At 37.6% G+C, this 12,662-nt stretch overlaps 1 protein-coding gene across 2 annotated transcripts in view; it reads left to right on the top strand.

Annotated features, from left to right (window-relative positions):
• Window positions 1-12,662, top strand: part of Arid5b (AT-rich interaction domain 5B) — a 178,359-nt gene that overhangs the window by 79,062 nt on the left and 86,635 nt on the right. For both annotated transcript variants that reach the window (XM_004858263.4, XM_087184810.1), the window contains one exon: window positions 6,766-6,996. In XM_004858263.4, coding sequence (XP_004858320.1) covers window positions 6,766-6,996 — 231 coding nt within the window. The remainder of the gene's footprint in view (window positions 1-6,765; window positions 6,997-12,662) is intronic.

Genomic DNA, 12,662 nt, shown 5'->3' with positions numbered 1-12,662 from the left:
ACCCATCTCGCTAACATCAGTTTAACTGCAAATGTATTTTCCCCTTTGATGTGTACTAACTTTGAGTACTAAGTTTACTGCCTTCAGAGAGATTTAGAAATAGAGAGGGACACGTTACACATTTACACAGAGCTATAACCATGAATTGATGAAGTTGATGTACAACTTTGGAATTTTAAATACTTTAAGCCAATTCAGGCTATTTAGTCAATATACCCTTCTGCATTTTCTTGTTACAAATGTCTTTCTGTATAATGTCCTGTAATTAGAACAGGAAATCATTGAGTAACTGTAAGATGAATAAGAGCACTTAGACTGAAAGGAAAATTACCTTCCGAGAAATTATATTCTTTTTTTTTCTTCATGTTACAATGTTGGTAATGATAGTAACAGCTGTAGCTACTCTTATCTGTAGAATTTTCATGCTTAGGTTTTCTGAAGTAAAAAATTTCATTTTCAGTAATAATCAAAGATGAATGGACAGAAAATAGGAAATGCCTAATTATGACAAATATTCTGTGTCACAACAGAGCAGCAATTAAATGGAAACTTCAATATAATTGTCAATAGCAGTAAGAATTGGAATAGTGCCAGGTATATAAAGTTGATGCTTTGCCTTTGGTTGGTTGCTAGGTGCACAGTGAAAAGTATGAAGCTTTGAGAAAGGAATGTCTAATGTAATAAAGTAACAGAAGGAAGCATAAATCATTGTGAGAGCCTCTCATATTGACATTATTGTACTTAAATTGTTTCAAAACCAGACATCAAGTTTTATAACATGAGCAAATTCATATTTGCTTGGAGAGAAAAGGAAAGAAAACTGTACGTTGCCTTTGAAGCATGTGGAACATTGTGTTTCGAAGTTAGCCTTCGTATATATTTGGAATCTCTTAGGTGAAAATCTTCAAATGTTTGTTTCTATTGGCATCCAAATGCATTTGCCCTAATACGATTAAGGGAAACTAAAGGGCAAAATACTTGGCAGATTTTTCAGTTGAGGTAATTAGGTGCAGGAAGGAACATGCATATTTTTTTCCACCAGGCTCTATAAAATCCTGGTGTGAAGGATTTTTTTAAAGTTTTTTTTTTTTTTTAAGCTTACTGATGTTAGAAGTAGATTATAGCGGTTTTCAGTAAGCAGAATAGTGTGATGTTTCCGAAACAAGCCTGCCTTCCTCTCCCCCTGACCCCGAATTTTAAAAAAAGTTACATTTCTAAACTGTTGTGTAAGAGATAAAAGCAAATTTCTCCTTTGGAATTTATGTTTTCAGACTTCTGTGCATTTGGCCGCCATTAACTATTTTTTAAAAATAGCATTATGTATATTTGAAAGTCAATGCTCCATTCATTCATTGTTTTTGCTATTTCATGCATCTCTTTCTGTACAAAGACAACTTGAGCAACACGCTATTCAGAATGGATGCCTGCTCTTAACTCTCTCCCCCACCCCTTCCCCACCCCTGGCCCTACTCAAGGATTAAAGCAATGGTATACAGTTACTGTTTGAAAAGCTTGGGTGGAGTCTCACATTATAATTACAGATTCTCTGTGGAATTCTGTTTTGGATTTTGAGAATATATAAATAAGTGAAAAATTGACATTGAGAGAGGTTAACAAAACGTGTAATTATGATATAAGCACAGGATTAGAGTAATTTTGGTTGAGCATTACAAGCAGTGTACTTTAGGTATTAACTTTTAATAGGCAAAGTTCTTTTAAGCAAAATTGAAATGAGGTTTAGTAATTTGGGGGTCTCTTATTCCCTTTGAATATTTCATTTTAAAATAGTCATAGTCACTTTTTTGTGGGGAGGAGAAATTGAGGAATGAGACGGTATTTTAATAGAATATCATAATTGTGGTTCAAAATTTCAGTCTTGGATTCCAGCAATTTATTGCTGATCATTTTCTCTTCACTAAAATCAAGTGAAAAAAAGTATATTTTTAATTGTATTTATAAATATATCTTCAACTAGAGTGTGTTAGAAGAATATTCCTTAGGGCAATACTTTGATTTCTTTCCCTATGTAGGTGTGGTTGAAAGAAAATCTTTGTTCCAGAAACACTTTGTTTGACTTTTTCTACACAAATGTACAACTTATTCATTCTTAGATATATCTGCTATACCACTTATGAATTAGAAAGGGGACTATGTCATACATAGCTCTTATTGGCAGCCCTTGTTTCATGGGTAACTTTGCAAAGGAGTATTTATTTATATGTATATAAAATGCATAAGGAAGAAGGGAGTAGGTGAAAAATGTAAATAAGAATTTTTTATATGGTTGTTTAGTTTTATTTGTTTTCTCAGTATACTAAGGCAAAATAAACATGTCAGCTATTGGAAAATCTTTTGTAGTGGTATTAGAAGGAAGTTAACATAACGCAGAGTCTTAGGAGGCCAATACAGAATTATAGAGTTTTAGATCTGGAAACCTGTCCCAAATTCATAATTTTATACTCTACTATACACACCTTTCCTATTATAGTGACCATACTTCATCTTGAGAATAAAAAATGTCTGTCAGTGCTGGGCATGGTGGCACAGGCCTATAATCCCAGAACTCAAGAGGCTGAGGCAGGAGGATTGTTACAAGTTCAAGGCCAGCCTGAACTACTTAGTGAGACCCTGACACAAAAAAACAAAACAAAACAAAACAAAAAAATATCTCCAGTAAGATAAACTTACCTGCCTAAGCTACAGTGAAGAGACTGAGGGGGGCCCTCTTCTCAGTGAAACTGACCCAGATGACTTGGCTGTTCTGGGGCTCATCTTTCCTCTGGGTTCTCTACTCCTCACAGCAACTTCCATAGCAGTTGACTTCCCTAGTGGATGTTCTCTGGCTTTGTAAATATGAAAATTCCTCTAGGGATATCTAATTAAAAGGTCAGAGATTTGTCTCTAAACAATTCCAAACTTCTGGTCTAAATGGGTGGCTCTGTTCATCAGCAACAAACTTATTAGATTTTTTTTTTTTGGCATTGCCAGACATTGCCACATTGGTACAGATCCTGGCTGTGCCTCTCATCTCTGAGTGTGGAAAAAGTTTAAGGGTCGGGGGGGGATGGTTCCAGGAATATCAGACTTGCAAAATTTAGGATTGGCCCTATTTCCTATTGTATGAGTAGAAAGTTGATGTAAGTGAAAGGTGCATCAATAATATTAAATTGTTACAAGAATTTAGTGCTTCTAAATAATAATCTACTTTAACCAAAGTAGAGTAAGTTTGGCTTATAACTTAACTGAGTTCCGCAATTCTCCATGAAGTGTATCATATTTAATTTGATCAAAGGTCACTATCCTCATCCCTAATATTATAAATTAGTTAAACCTCTATTATCTTTACCATTATATTGAGACATTTGTCGTAATGAAAAGTTCATCAAACTTGATGTTAAAGATGGTGTGAGAGGCTCCCATCCATCACTTTCTAGCTGTTTGAGATTCTGGACCAGTCCCTCGGGTATCTCACCTTTAGTTTTTCCCACATCTAAATTGGGAAGTATTAACAAGTCATAATGGTAATAATAAGAGAACAAAGGAGATATGTTGTATGTGAAAGACCTTTGTGAATATTATTGCTTTATTATCAGTACCAGACATGGCATTAATATTTGCTTTACTTTCTTTTTTCATTTGCTGTCTTCTGTAATACGTGCAACAATCCTGGAAAAGTGAAAAGGAGAAGGGAACTTAATCCTGTATTTTGCTTTGGGTACAAAGAGGATTAGAAGGGAAATTAAAAAAAATTTTTAAATACAGATTTCTATATATCTGACAACTACGTATGCATGTGTGTATGAAAACTGTCTCTACAACTCTGTATGTATATATATATATATGTGTGTGTATATATTTTAAAACCCAAGCTCAATGAGTTACTGTAAATCTATGTAAAATGCTAAACTCGGTCAAAATCGCTAGTTTCACAGTTTAGTGTCCATGAGCTAGCTGAAATACTTGTTAAAAATGTAAATTCCTGGGTCCCAACCTTAGGGATTCTGAATCAGTCATTCTTGAACCATGAGTTTTTGTTTTGTTTTGCTTTGTTTTTTGGTACCAGGGATCGAACTCAGAACCTTGCACTTTCAAGGCAGGCGGCGGAACCACTGAGCTAAATCCCCGGCACTAGTCAGTAATTCTTGAAGCCACCCTAGCGTCCTCCTTTTTATGGGCATCCTATGTGATTCTAATGTTGTGGACAGTTCCAAGACCACTCCTAGAGACTGTCACCAGAATGAATGGATAGTCAGAGGGCACATTGCTGTGAGTTTGGAGTAGAGGAAACTTGCTGTTTTCTTTTTTCCAATAAAAAGAAGGATTCATGGCTTGGCTAATGTTTTAGGAACTGCATGAAGGAAAGGAGAATAAGTATTTTGAGCTAGCTTGAGAGAGGGAGGGAGGGAGAGAGAGAGAGAGAGAGAATCTCTAAGCACATAAAGACTGCCAGGAAGCTAACTCTACTCAGAATGGAGAATTAGGAAGAGGTTAGAGACAGCATAATCATGAAAAACGGTCAGGGATTGAGGCCATGGGAGGAAAGTGAAGTGGACCTCAGTGCAGGTGACATCTTTTGTGAAACTAACTGTGAAGTACCTGTTCTTTCCCTTCTTTCAACCTGAAAAGCATGACTTTCTCCATTTTACTTCTAGAACACTTGGAGAAACTAATGCAGCTTTCTCCCTTTCATAGGAACAATCAGAGTAGGTTTTGGAAATCATCAGGGTTTACTATGTGCAGTATTTACTACGTACAGGAGATGGTATTGAGGGATGAGTGTGCTGAAAGCAGTGAGTTCTGGCAGTTCGTGGTTATGGACCCTCTCTCCTTCCCAATGTCAGACAAATAGAGTATAATAATATAGATTATAACAACACAATTGACACACTGAGGACTATTTCTTGAAATAGAGCTTAGTCTGGATTTCTAATGATGGTTGGTGAATGTTTACATGCAAAATTATTTAGGCTTTAACTTAACAAAAAGCACAGGCTTGAACCCAATGTTTAAGTTTAGTGTCCTGGTTTGCTATAAGAATCTCAAATTGGTATGTCTTGGGATATATGAGGATTTGCTTTCAATGTAAAACACATTTCCTTTTAATTAAGTGTACCAGCTGATAAAGTGTCTACTCACAAGGCAGGCAGGAGTCTAAGAAATGTAAGCCATTAAAAGATGTCATCTTGCAAACAACTAAATATCTCCATTCATAGAGAAGCCTTCAGCCTGAGGAACTAAGTGAACATAATTAGAAATACATCTGGGTATTGACCTCCTATCTGAAAAGGTCACACACACCTTCCATTGGTACTGGTTATGTTTCATCATTACGTTCTGTCCTTACTCATTCATCTCCCACTGGTTACCAGATGGCCGTAATGTCAGAATCCTTAACAACTGGCTTCTGTGATTCCCCACAGCATGGTAAGGGCTCAAAATATTGAGTGTTTTCTCTGGATAAGCAAGTGACAAGTCTGGGGATGGCTTACAACCGTGCCGATAGTGTGGTTATGGAAAGTAATGGCAAAGTGGGTCATGGAGCCTAAATTCAGCTTAATATTATATAAATGGCAGGCTATTAAAGAGGGTGTTTCCTATCTCTCAAGCTTAGGGTGAAGGAAAGATTTAACCACACCAAATCTCATTTTTATAAATGAGCACAAAATATAGTGAGATGTAAATAATCATTACGATTCACTGAATTTGCTGAAATATTCTTCTGAGTTAAGTTGCTTCTGATGGAACTCTCTCCCAATGATGCTTGGGGAGTCTTCTTGGCATGGTTCTATGAGAGATGCCAAGTTACCAGATGGAGTTGAGGAACAGAAGATAGGGGGTATGGGTGTAGGGAGGGTAGAAAAGGTGGATCTATCAATCAACTTGAGATAGATCATGTATCAATGGCCCCTCAACCATAGCACTTAAAACATCAAGGGTTTATTTTCTGCTTATTCTGTGCATGTATTTTGGATCATCAAGGGGCCCTAATTGTTATTTTTACTCCAAGATCCAGCCTAGGAGAATAACTTCTATCTGAACCACTATAGATGGCTAGAAAAAAGACAAAAGGGGATTATGGCTGGTGGTGTACTATCTCTTTAAAGTCCCCACTGCTTCTGTCATATTTCATTGGCCAAAACAAGTCACATGGCAACTGTACTCTCAAGAGGGTGGGAAGCAGAGCTTTCTTCCCTCAGGGTCAGAGACAACAGGAAATATTTGCCAAAGAGTAATAATGTGAACCCCAGAGACAATGACAGTCCCATCTGGACCCATGGACATCCCTCTGGGGCCTTTTTGAAGGCACCAAACACCCTAAAAATGACACAATCCAATATAAAAGAAATACCAAACTCTAAGAATAAAGAAGCTCAACAAATTTGTGCTTTTTCCTGCTATGATGACTTTAATGATTAGAAAAATATGTCAGATTCTCTCAAAATAGTTTTTGGTTCTACTGTTCACCAGTGACAAAAATAGGACTTTAATGCGTCCACAAGGCCATCTCAGTCCTCTTTTCTCCACAAGAGTTTATGCTCTGAGGGGACCCTAAGGCAGTGGGGAGGGCAGTGGCTGGATTGGTAAAGTGAGGCAGAAGATGCTGGCATTGCCAAACTGGGATAAAGATGGACTGGGATAAGAACCTGGGTGAAAATGATGTCTTTGGCCCAAAACCAAAAGTGGTTATACAAATTATGCCATGGCTATGAATTTTCTCTTTCTCGGAGGAAAAATGATAATAGTAATATTTTCTCATTTGTCTAGGGGAGGACGAGGAAGAAACGAATGTAATCGTTCTCAGCTACCCTCAGTACTGCCGGTACCGCTCTATGCTGAAGCGCATCCAGGATAAGCCATCTTCCATTCTAACGGACCAGTTTGCATTAGCCCTGGGGGGCATTGCAGTGGTCAGCAGGAACCCCCAGATCCTGTACTGTCGAGACACGTTTGACCACCCCACTCTCATAGAAAATGAGAGTATATGCGATGAGTTTGGTGAGTCTATATTTTTCCTACCTGAAACTTACACGTGAATAGTTGTTTTCAGTCTTGGTGAAGAGCAGGGAGGGGGAATGGGCTCATTTTCACAAACCCATGTGCCACCCCACCCTCCTACCCTTACATTGTTGCATTATTAGGCATCATGGCCTTCTTGGAAACCTCCGGTAACCATGGGTAAAAGATTATTATTTACAATTTGTCATTCGATATAGTGTTTGAAGTCTCTTGGTTGACCTTGAAATTAGACAGTAGGACTAACAGGAAGCTTTCATGTTCTTTTGTAAAATGCTTTGGCTATTCAAATATGGATTATTTTAAATTTACCTAATCACTCCCTTTTATAAAGTAGTACTATAAAAATACACAAATTATAACTATTTTGGTACTATAAGGTGAATTGATAGATAGATAAATAGATAGATAGGTAGATAGATAGATTAGACTATACTTTCATGAATTTTTTTCTCACACACAGACACATATTGCCCACCAAAGATGGGTATAAGCACATTTATCTTCATCTACATCTCTGCTAGCTGAGTGGTCCTAAGGAGAGATGGGACTGGGGGAGATAACTGGGAAATGTCTATGGCACAGCGACTAGAGCTGAGCCAAGACGACTCTTCTCCCACATCCCCACGTTCTCACTCATTTCTTGAAGAGACTGGATCCTATCAGTGGTTCTCTAGAAAATGGGAATCCTTGTACTTACAGAAGCATGGACACCCATCACCCTCACCCTAGCCCTTCTCTGCAAATCACCGCTGCAGGTGGGAGGGTCTCAGCCTGTCTAGCCCTTCCTCGACGCCTGGCTGTAGAAGAGGCTGAGCCCTCTGGTTTAGAAAGGAGGGTGGGGTCCCTCTGAGCTGGGACCTTCTCCGATTCTGTTGGCTTGTCTCCCCAAGAATCCCTCATTTGTAGATGGTTCAAGTTCCAGTTATTCTGCATAACCCCTGTGGACCTCAGCATGTTTGGGGAGCCCCGGCATAGCCTCTTGAATGTGATTCTCTATGGCCCTGGCATAAGGCCCAGGCTGTTCCTGGGTGAGGTTTTGTCAAGTAGATACGTGAGCAGAAGAGGGTAGGGTGTGAGGGGATAGGACATGGTGATCCGAGAAGGAAAGCAGGAGAGAGGGAAGGGAACAACGACATCTGAGCTCACTGGGATCTAAAGGCCATGACTTTTTTCTGTATAAATTGGTTCGTCAGATGTCTTTTATAACTGTGGTTTATCAAATGATTCCATCTGTAAGGAGGAAATAGGGTTTGTACAAATTATATTTTCCTCCTGTAAAGAAAGATGATTTCTCTTATATGAGAAAACCAAAATATAAATAAAGAGCAAAATAAAAGATAGATGATAGGAAGTAGGGATACAGATCTTTCTCAAAGGGGAAGGCGATCAAGACATTGAGGAAAGGGGGAAGGAAAAGAGGGAAATAATGAAAAAAGAAGTAAGAGGTGTTATGTACATGTATCAACTCCCACAAGGCACATAATCATTATGCAACGCATATATATACTAATAAAAAGTAAGACTGAAAAAGAAAACAATCACACTTTATTTATTATTATGTTTTAAAATGTTCAAATAATGTTTTTATTCAAATAGATAAATGAATCCAGTGTATTTTTAAAATACCCGCTCTTTTCAGATTAGCATTCACAAATCTTCCCTTTTGAATACTCGTGAGTTTTTCTTCTCTTCCCCCTGCTCCCAAACTCTATATACTACTTGCTGCTCAAGAGAACTGTAAATTCCTGACACAGAATAAAACTGAAAGAATGTTTTCCCTCATTTAAGGGCATTCAAAATTAGAGTTTCTCAATATGATATAATGAAAAAAATGTTTTAACCTTTTGGACTAATTTAAGAGTTATTAGTCATTGAGTTTCAAAGCTGTTACATCTCAAATTGCTAATAGAAGTTCCAATTCAACAGAAATCATAATGGTTGTTAAGAGTTACTAAATTAGTTTTAAATGTTCTCTCAAATACAAGCAGCTGACTTTTGAATGTTTCCCTGGACTTCGTTCTGTTACAGCTAATTTCAGTGCTTTTATTCTTCTTTAGCCTCTTAAAGTAGAAGCTTTCTTTTGGCAAAAAGGTACCTTTAAAGAGTTTCTAGTGGGCCAGCTTAATAATTAGAATATTAGAGGTTTTAGTTAAGTTTGTACTTCAAATAGTTTGTACTTTTTAAACCAGCTCATGTTAGCAAGGGAACAAAAAAGCTTATTCTGACCCGATTTGGTCACCCTTACCGACATGCCTCCCCCACCTCCTATTTTCAGCCACACACTTAACTTTCCAGAGAGCACCGAACACCCTTTTAAACTTCCAACTGGTTGTACTTGAAATCGATGTGGGTTAAAGTGTTTGTTAAAATGTCGCATTGGGTTTCTCCAACCAACTAACAGTTGGTGGAAGAACATAAATTTAATTAGTGACTAGCATTAAACAAATGTTTCTAATATTAAACACTGCCAGATGACTGAAACACTTCTGTCAGATTACTGAGAGTGCCAGGGGACCCACAGATGAATTTTCTACACAGTATATATTCTGTACCACACGTTTGGTGACTTCAGTAATTGGTCAAATGTAATTTAGGTAACAGTATGCCTAGGCTGTAAAAATCAAATTTTATTAGGCGTATCACCAGGTGGATGAATGGTAGAGCTGATGGCAAAAAGTTTATAGCATTTAGCAGCTACACCTTTGGCACATGAAATACATAAATTGCCATAAAATACCTCTAAGGTCCTTCTCAAAAGGACAGTGTCTGCTTTCCTATGATTGAATGATGTTTCCTTTATTGACTAATATTTTTTTTTTGCTTTCTTCTATTAAATAGGATTATGGAGAGGAGGTGGGAGGGGTATGTCAAAGATAAATAAAACATGATTCTTGCTTGTTTTGAGGATTTAAAATCTAATTGGGGAAGACAGGATTATTGCATTTGAAAGGTTAACTAATATTATAGGAAAATCAATGATGAAGTGTTTGGCAAGTGTCACAGAGGACAAGTGCAGTAGGAATTTAGCAGTGGTTGGGAGTGAGTGGAGGTGGCTGAAGATGGAATCAGGGTGAGAAGTTAGAGAAAGCATCATAGGAAAGACAGAGTCTGGTTTTTAAAAATAGAGATCAAGCTTTTAGGAAAGTATTGGGAAAGTACAGATTGTTTAAAACTCACCTCCTGGTTCTCCACATTAGTAACCAGCCACCCTCAACCTGGGTCAACTGTTGGTCTCTCTTAGGCTTGTTCTGCCCTTATTCACTACCCTTTGAGTGGGTTTTGTAAGTGGCCTGATGCCCTCTCTTCTAGAGGGGCATGAATGTGAGCCAGTGGAGCAGGCCTGAGAAGGATACCGAAAGTGGCTTTGGAATTGGAAGTAGCTCTCCCTCTTAGATAGGGATGACCTCACATGTTCTCCTCTGGGTGCTGTCTGGATGGCCAACCTGCTCTTCAGATTCACTTCTAAAAGAGACTTTTCTCTGTGCGATTACCTTGCTCGACTGCCCAGACCACTCCCTGCTCCTTGCTGTTTTAATGTTGTCCACTGAATAACAACTTTAATTGAACAATAAAAGTAAGGCTTTTAAATCCACAATGAGTCCCTGTAAATAAATTCCCTGTGGAATTTTATGAAGCTGTTTAATGAAAAGTTTGATTAGAAACTATTAAAGAAAAATAGAATAGATGAAATTTCATCATTTATTCCAACATTACAGTAGTGTCATTTTGATTTTTATTTACCTTGAGATATTCAGAATAGTGTAAATATATCCTGGTTTTAATTAACTATCCTCCTTACTTGGGAAAGATTATTTTAGGCTTGAAGGGTTTTGATAGCATACCATCTGCTTCCTTCACTGCGTGTTTTATTCAAGTCCCTTTCTTGCTTATTGCACTATGCAATGTCTACATCTATGACATAAGCATAAATTGAATCATATTAATGGTATGTGATTGAGAAGCTTCAGCCTCTACATCCTCCCCACGTTCCTCCATCTTGTTAGTTACACTGCTCTACAGAGAGTGTGTTTTCTTTCTTAGCACAAGAGAATTGACTTTTTAAAACTGAAGCAATGAACTTCCCATTAAAGCATTATGAAAACTCATTGTATTGAACATGCAATTATGAAATAAGATTATAATAATGAAGAAGGGAAAGTGACATGAATGGCAATTTTTTTATTATAAAAGTCTCTAACCTATGCATAATTCCTGCCCCCACCATCCTGTTAGCGTCTCCTGACATGAGGCATTTCCCAACAACCCTTTATCTTATTTTTGTAATGATTCCTCTTTTATAAATCATATAGTCATTTATATTGTATTACTATCCATGCTTTAGAAAAAACCCACAGGCCAACATTTGTCTATTTTTGCTTTTAGAACAATAAAGTGTCCACCACTCTGTAATGCACAATGTTAACATTAATGTCATACAGATACAGATTAATTTCATATGTGTGAAATGTTGACAGCTAAATCCAAACAGAGGCACTTGCAATATATTAGATAAATGGATAACTTTAAGGTACTGGCTCCCATCAGAGAGATGGAAAGTAATCTAGAATACACAAATGAGAAGAAGCCAGATCTTGAAAGTAGGTGGGACCAAATGGCTTATGATATGGATGACATAAAAAAAAGATATATTTTATTTTGTTCTGAATTTTGAATTGCAAAGAGACCTAAGAAATTGAGATCATGCTTCTAGTCTGTTGGTGTTTGGAGGTGTTTGTGTATGTTTCTTGACTAAGAATAGGATGGGGTTAAAGGAAGGCTGTGGTCATTCACGTGGAAAGCAAAGAGATGGGAGGGACTGTTGCCAGGTGTTCGGTCCATGTGTAGACACCGTGAGCTCTAATCTTCAGGGAGAAGAACTTGGCTGTGTCAATATGAAGACACATATTCTACTGGTGGGCTCGGGAGGACAGCAGGGTATAGTAAAGTGTCTAAGCTCGCAGGCAAATAGACCAGGTTTAAATCAGCGCTCAACTCTCTGATTCTCTGTGCCCCTGGGCAAGTGACATGAGGACCGTCACTTGCCCCATCTGTAGAGTTGAGCAGTCACAGCCATCTTCTGGGCTCAAAATAAGTCTGTATTTCATTGCTTTTTTAAAAAAAAATCCTCTTGATAAATGAAGATTCTCTACCGCTTCTATCAGAGTCTTAGGTCTTGGACAACTTGCACTCCTCAAAACTGATCTTGTTCTTTGAATAATAAAGGAATCCAGGGTCTTCCTATAACCTTACTGGAAAAGACAAGCTCTGTACTTTTTATAGAATGCTTTAAAGGAGCGTTTCTGCTTCAGCATTGAATGTTCCCTTTCCATTTTTCCTGTTGGTTGAAATAATGACATTATAGACAAAACAAGAAAAAGCAAAGGAAGAAAGCAGAACAGATGAGGGGACAAAACTTTGAATTTTTTATAAAAGAAAACTCTGGATGTATAAAATTATTTTGAAACATAAAAGACAAGCTGGACTCTGCCTCTTGTCCTCTAAACATCACATGTTTTGCTGGAAATGAAAGGAAAGGCAGTTGTTTTGTTAAGGATCATGGGAATCGTAAGTGAGTAAACATTTTTTTTCCTTGCCAAAGTTAGTTTCATGGTCACAGTGGATTTCGATTATCAAATGGCTTTGTT

Source organism: Heterocephalus glaber, unplaced genomic scaffold (assembly GCF_053883595.1).
Source record: "Heterocephalus glaber isolate CG9 unplaced genomic scaffold, H.glaber_assembly_v1.0 deba00001497, whole genome shotgun sequence".
Taxonomy (NCBI): domain Eukaryota; kingdom Metazoa; phylum Chordata; class Mammalia; order Rodentia; family Bathyergidae; genus Heterocephalus; species Heterocephalus glaber.
This window is presented reverse-complemented; position numbering and strand designations above follow the sequence as displayed.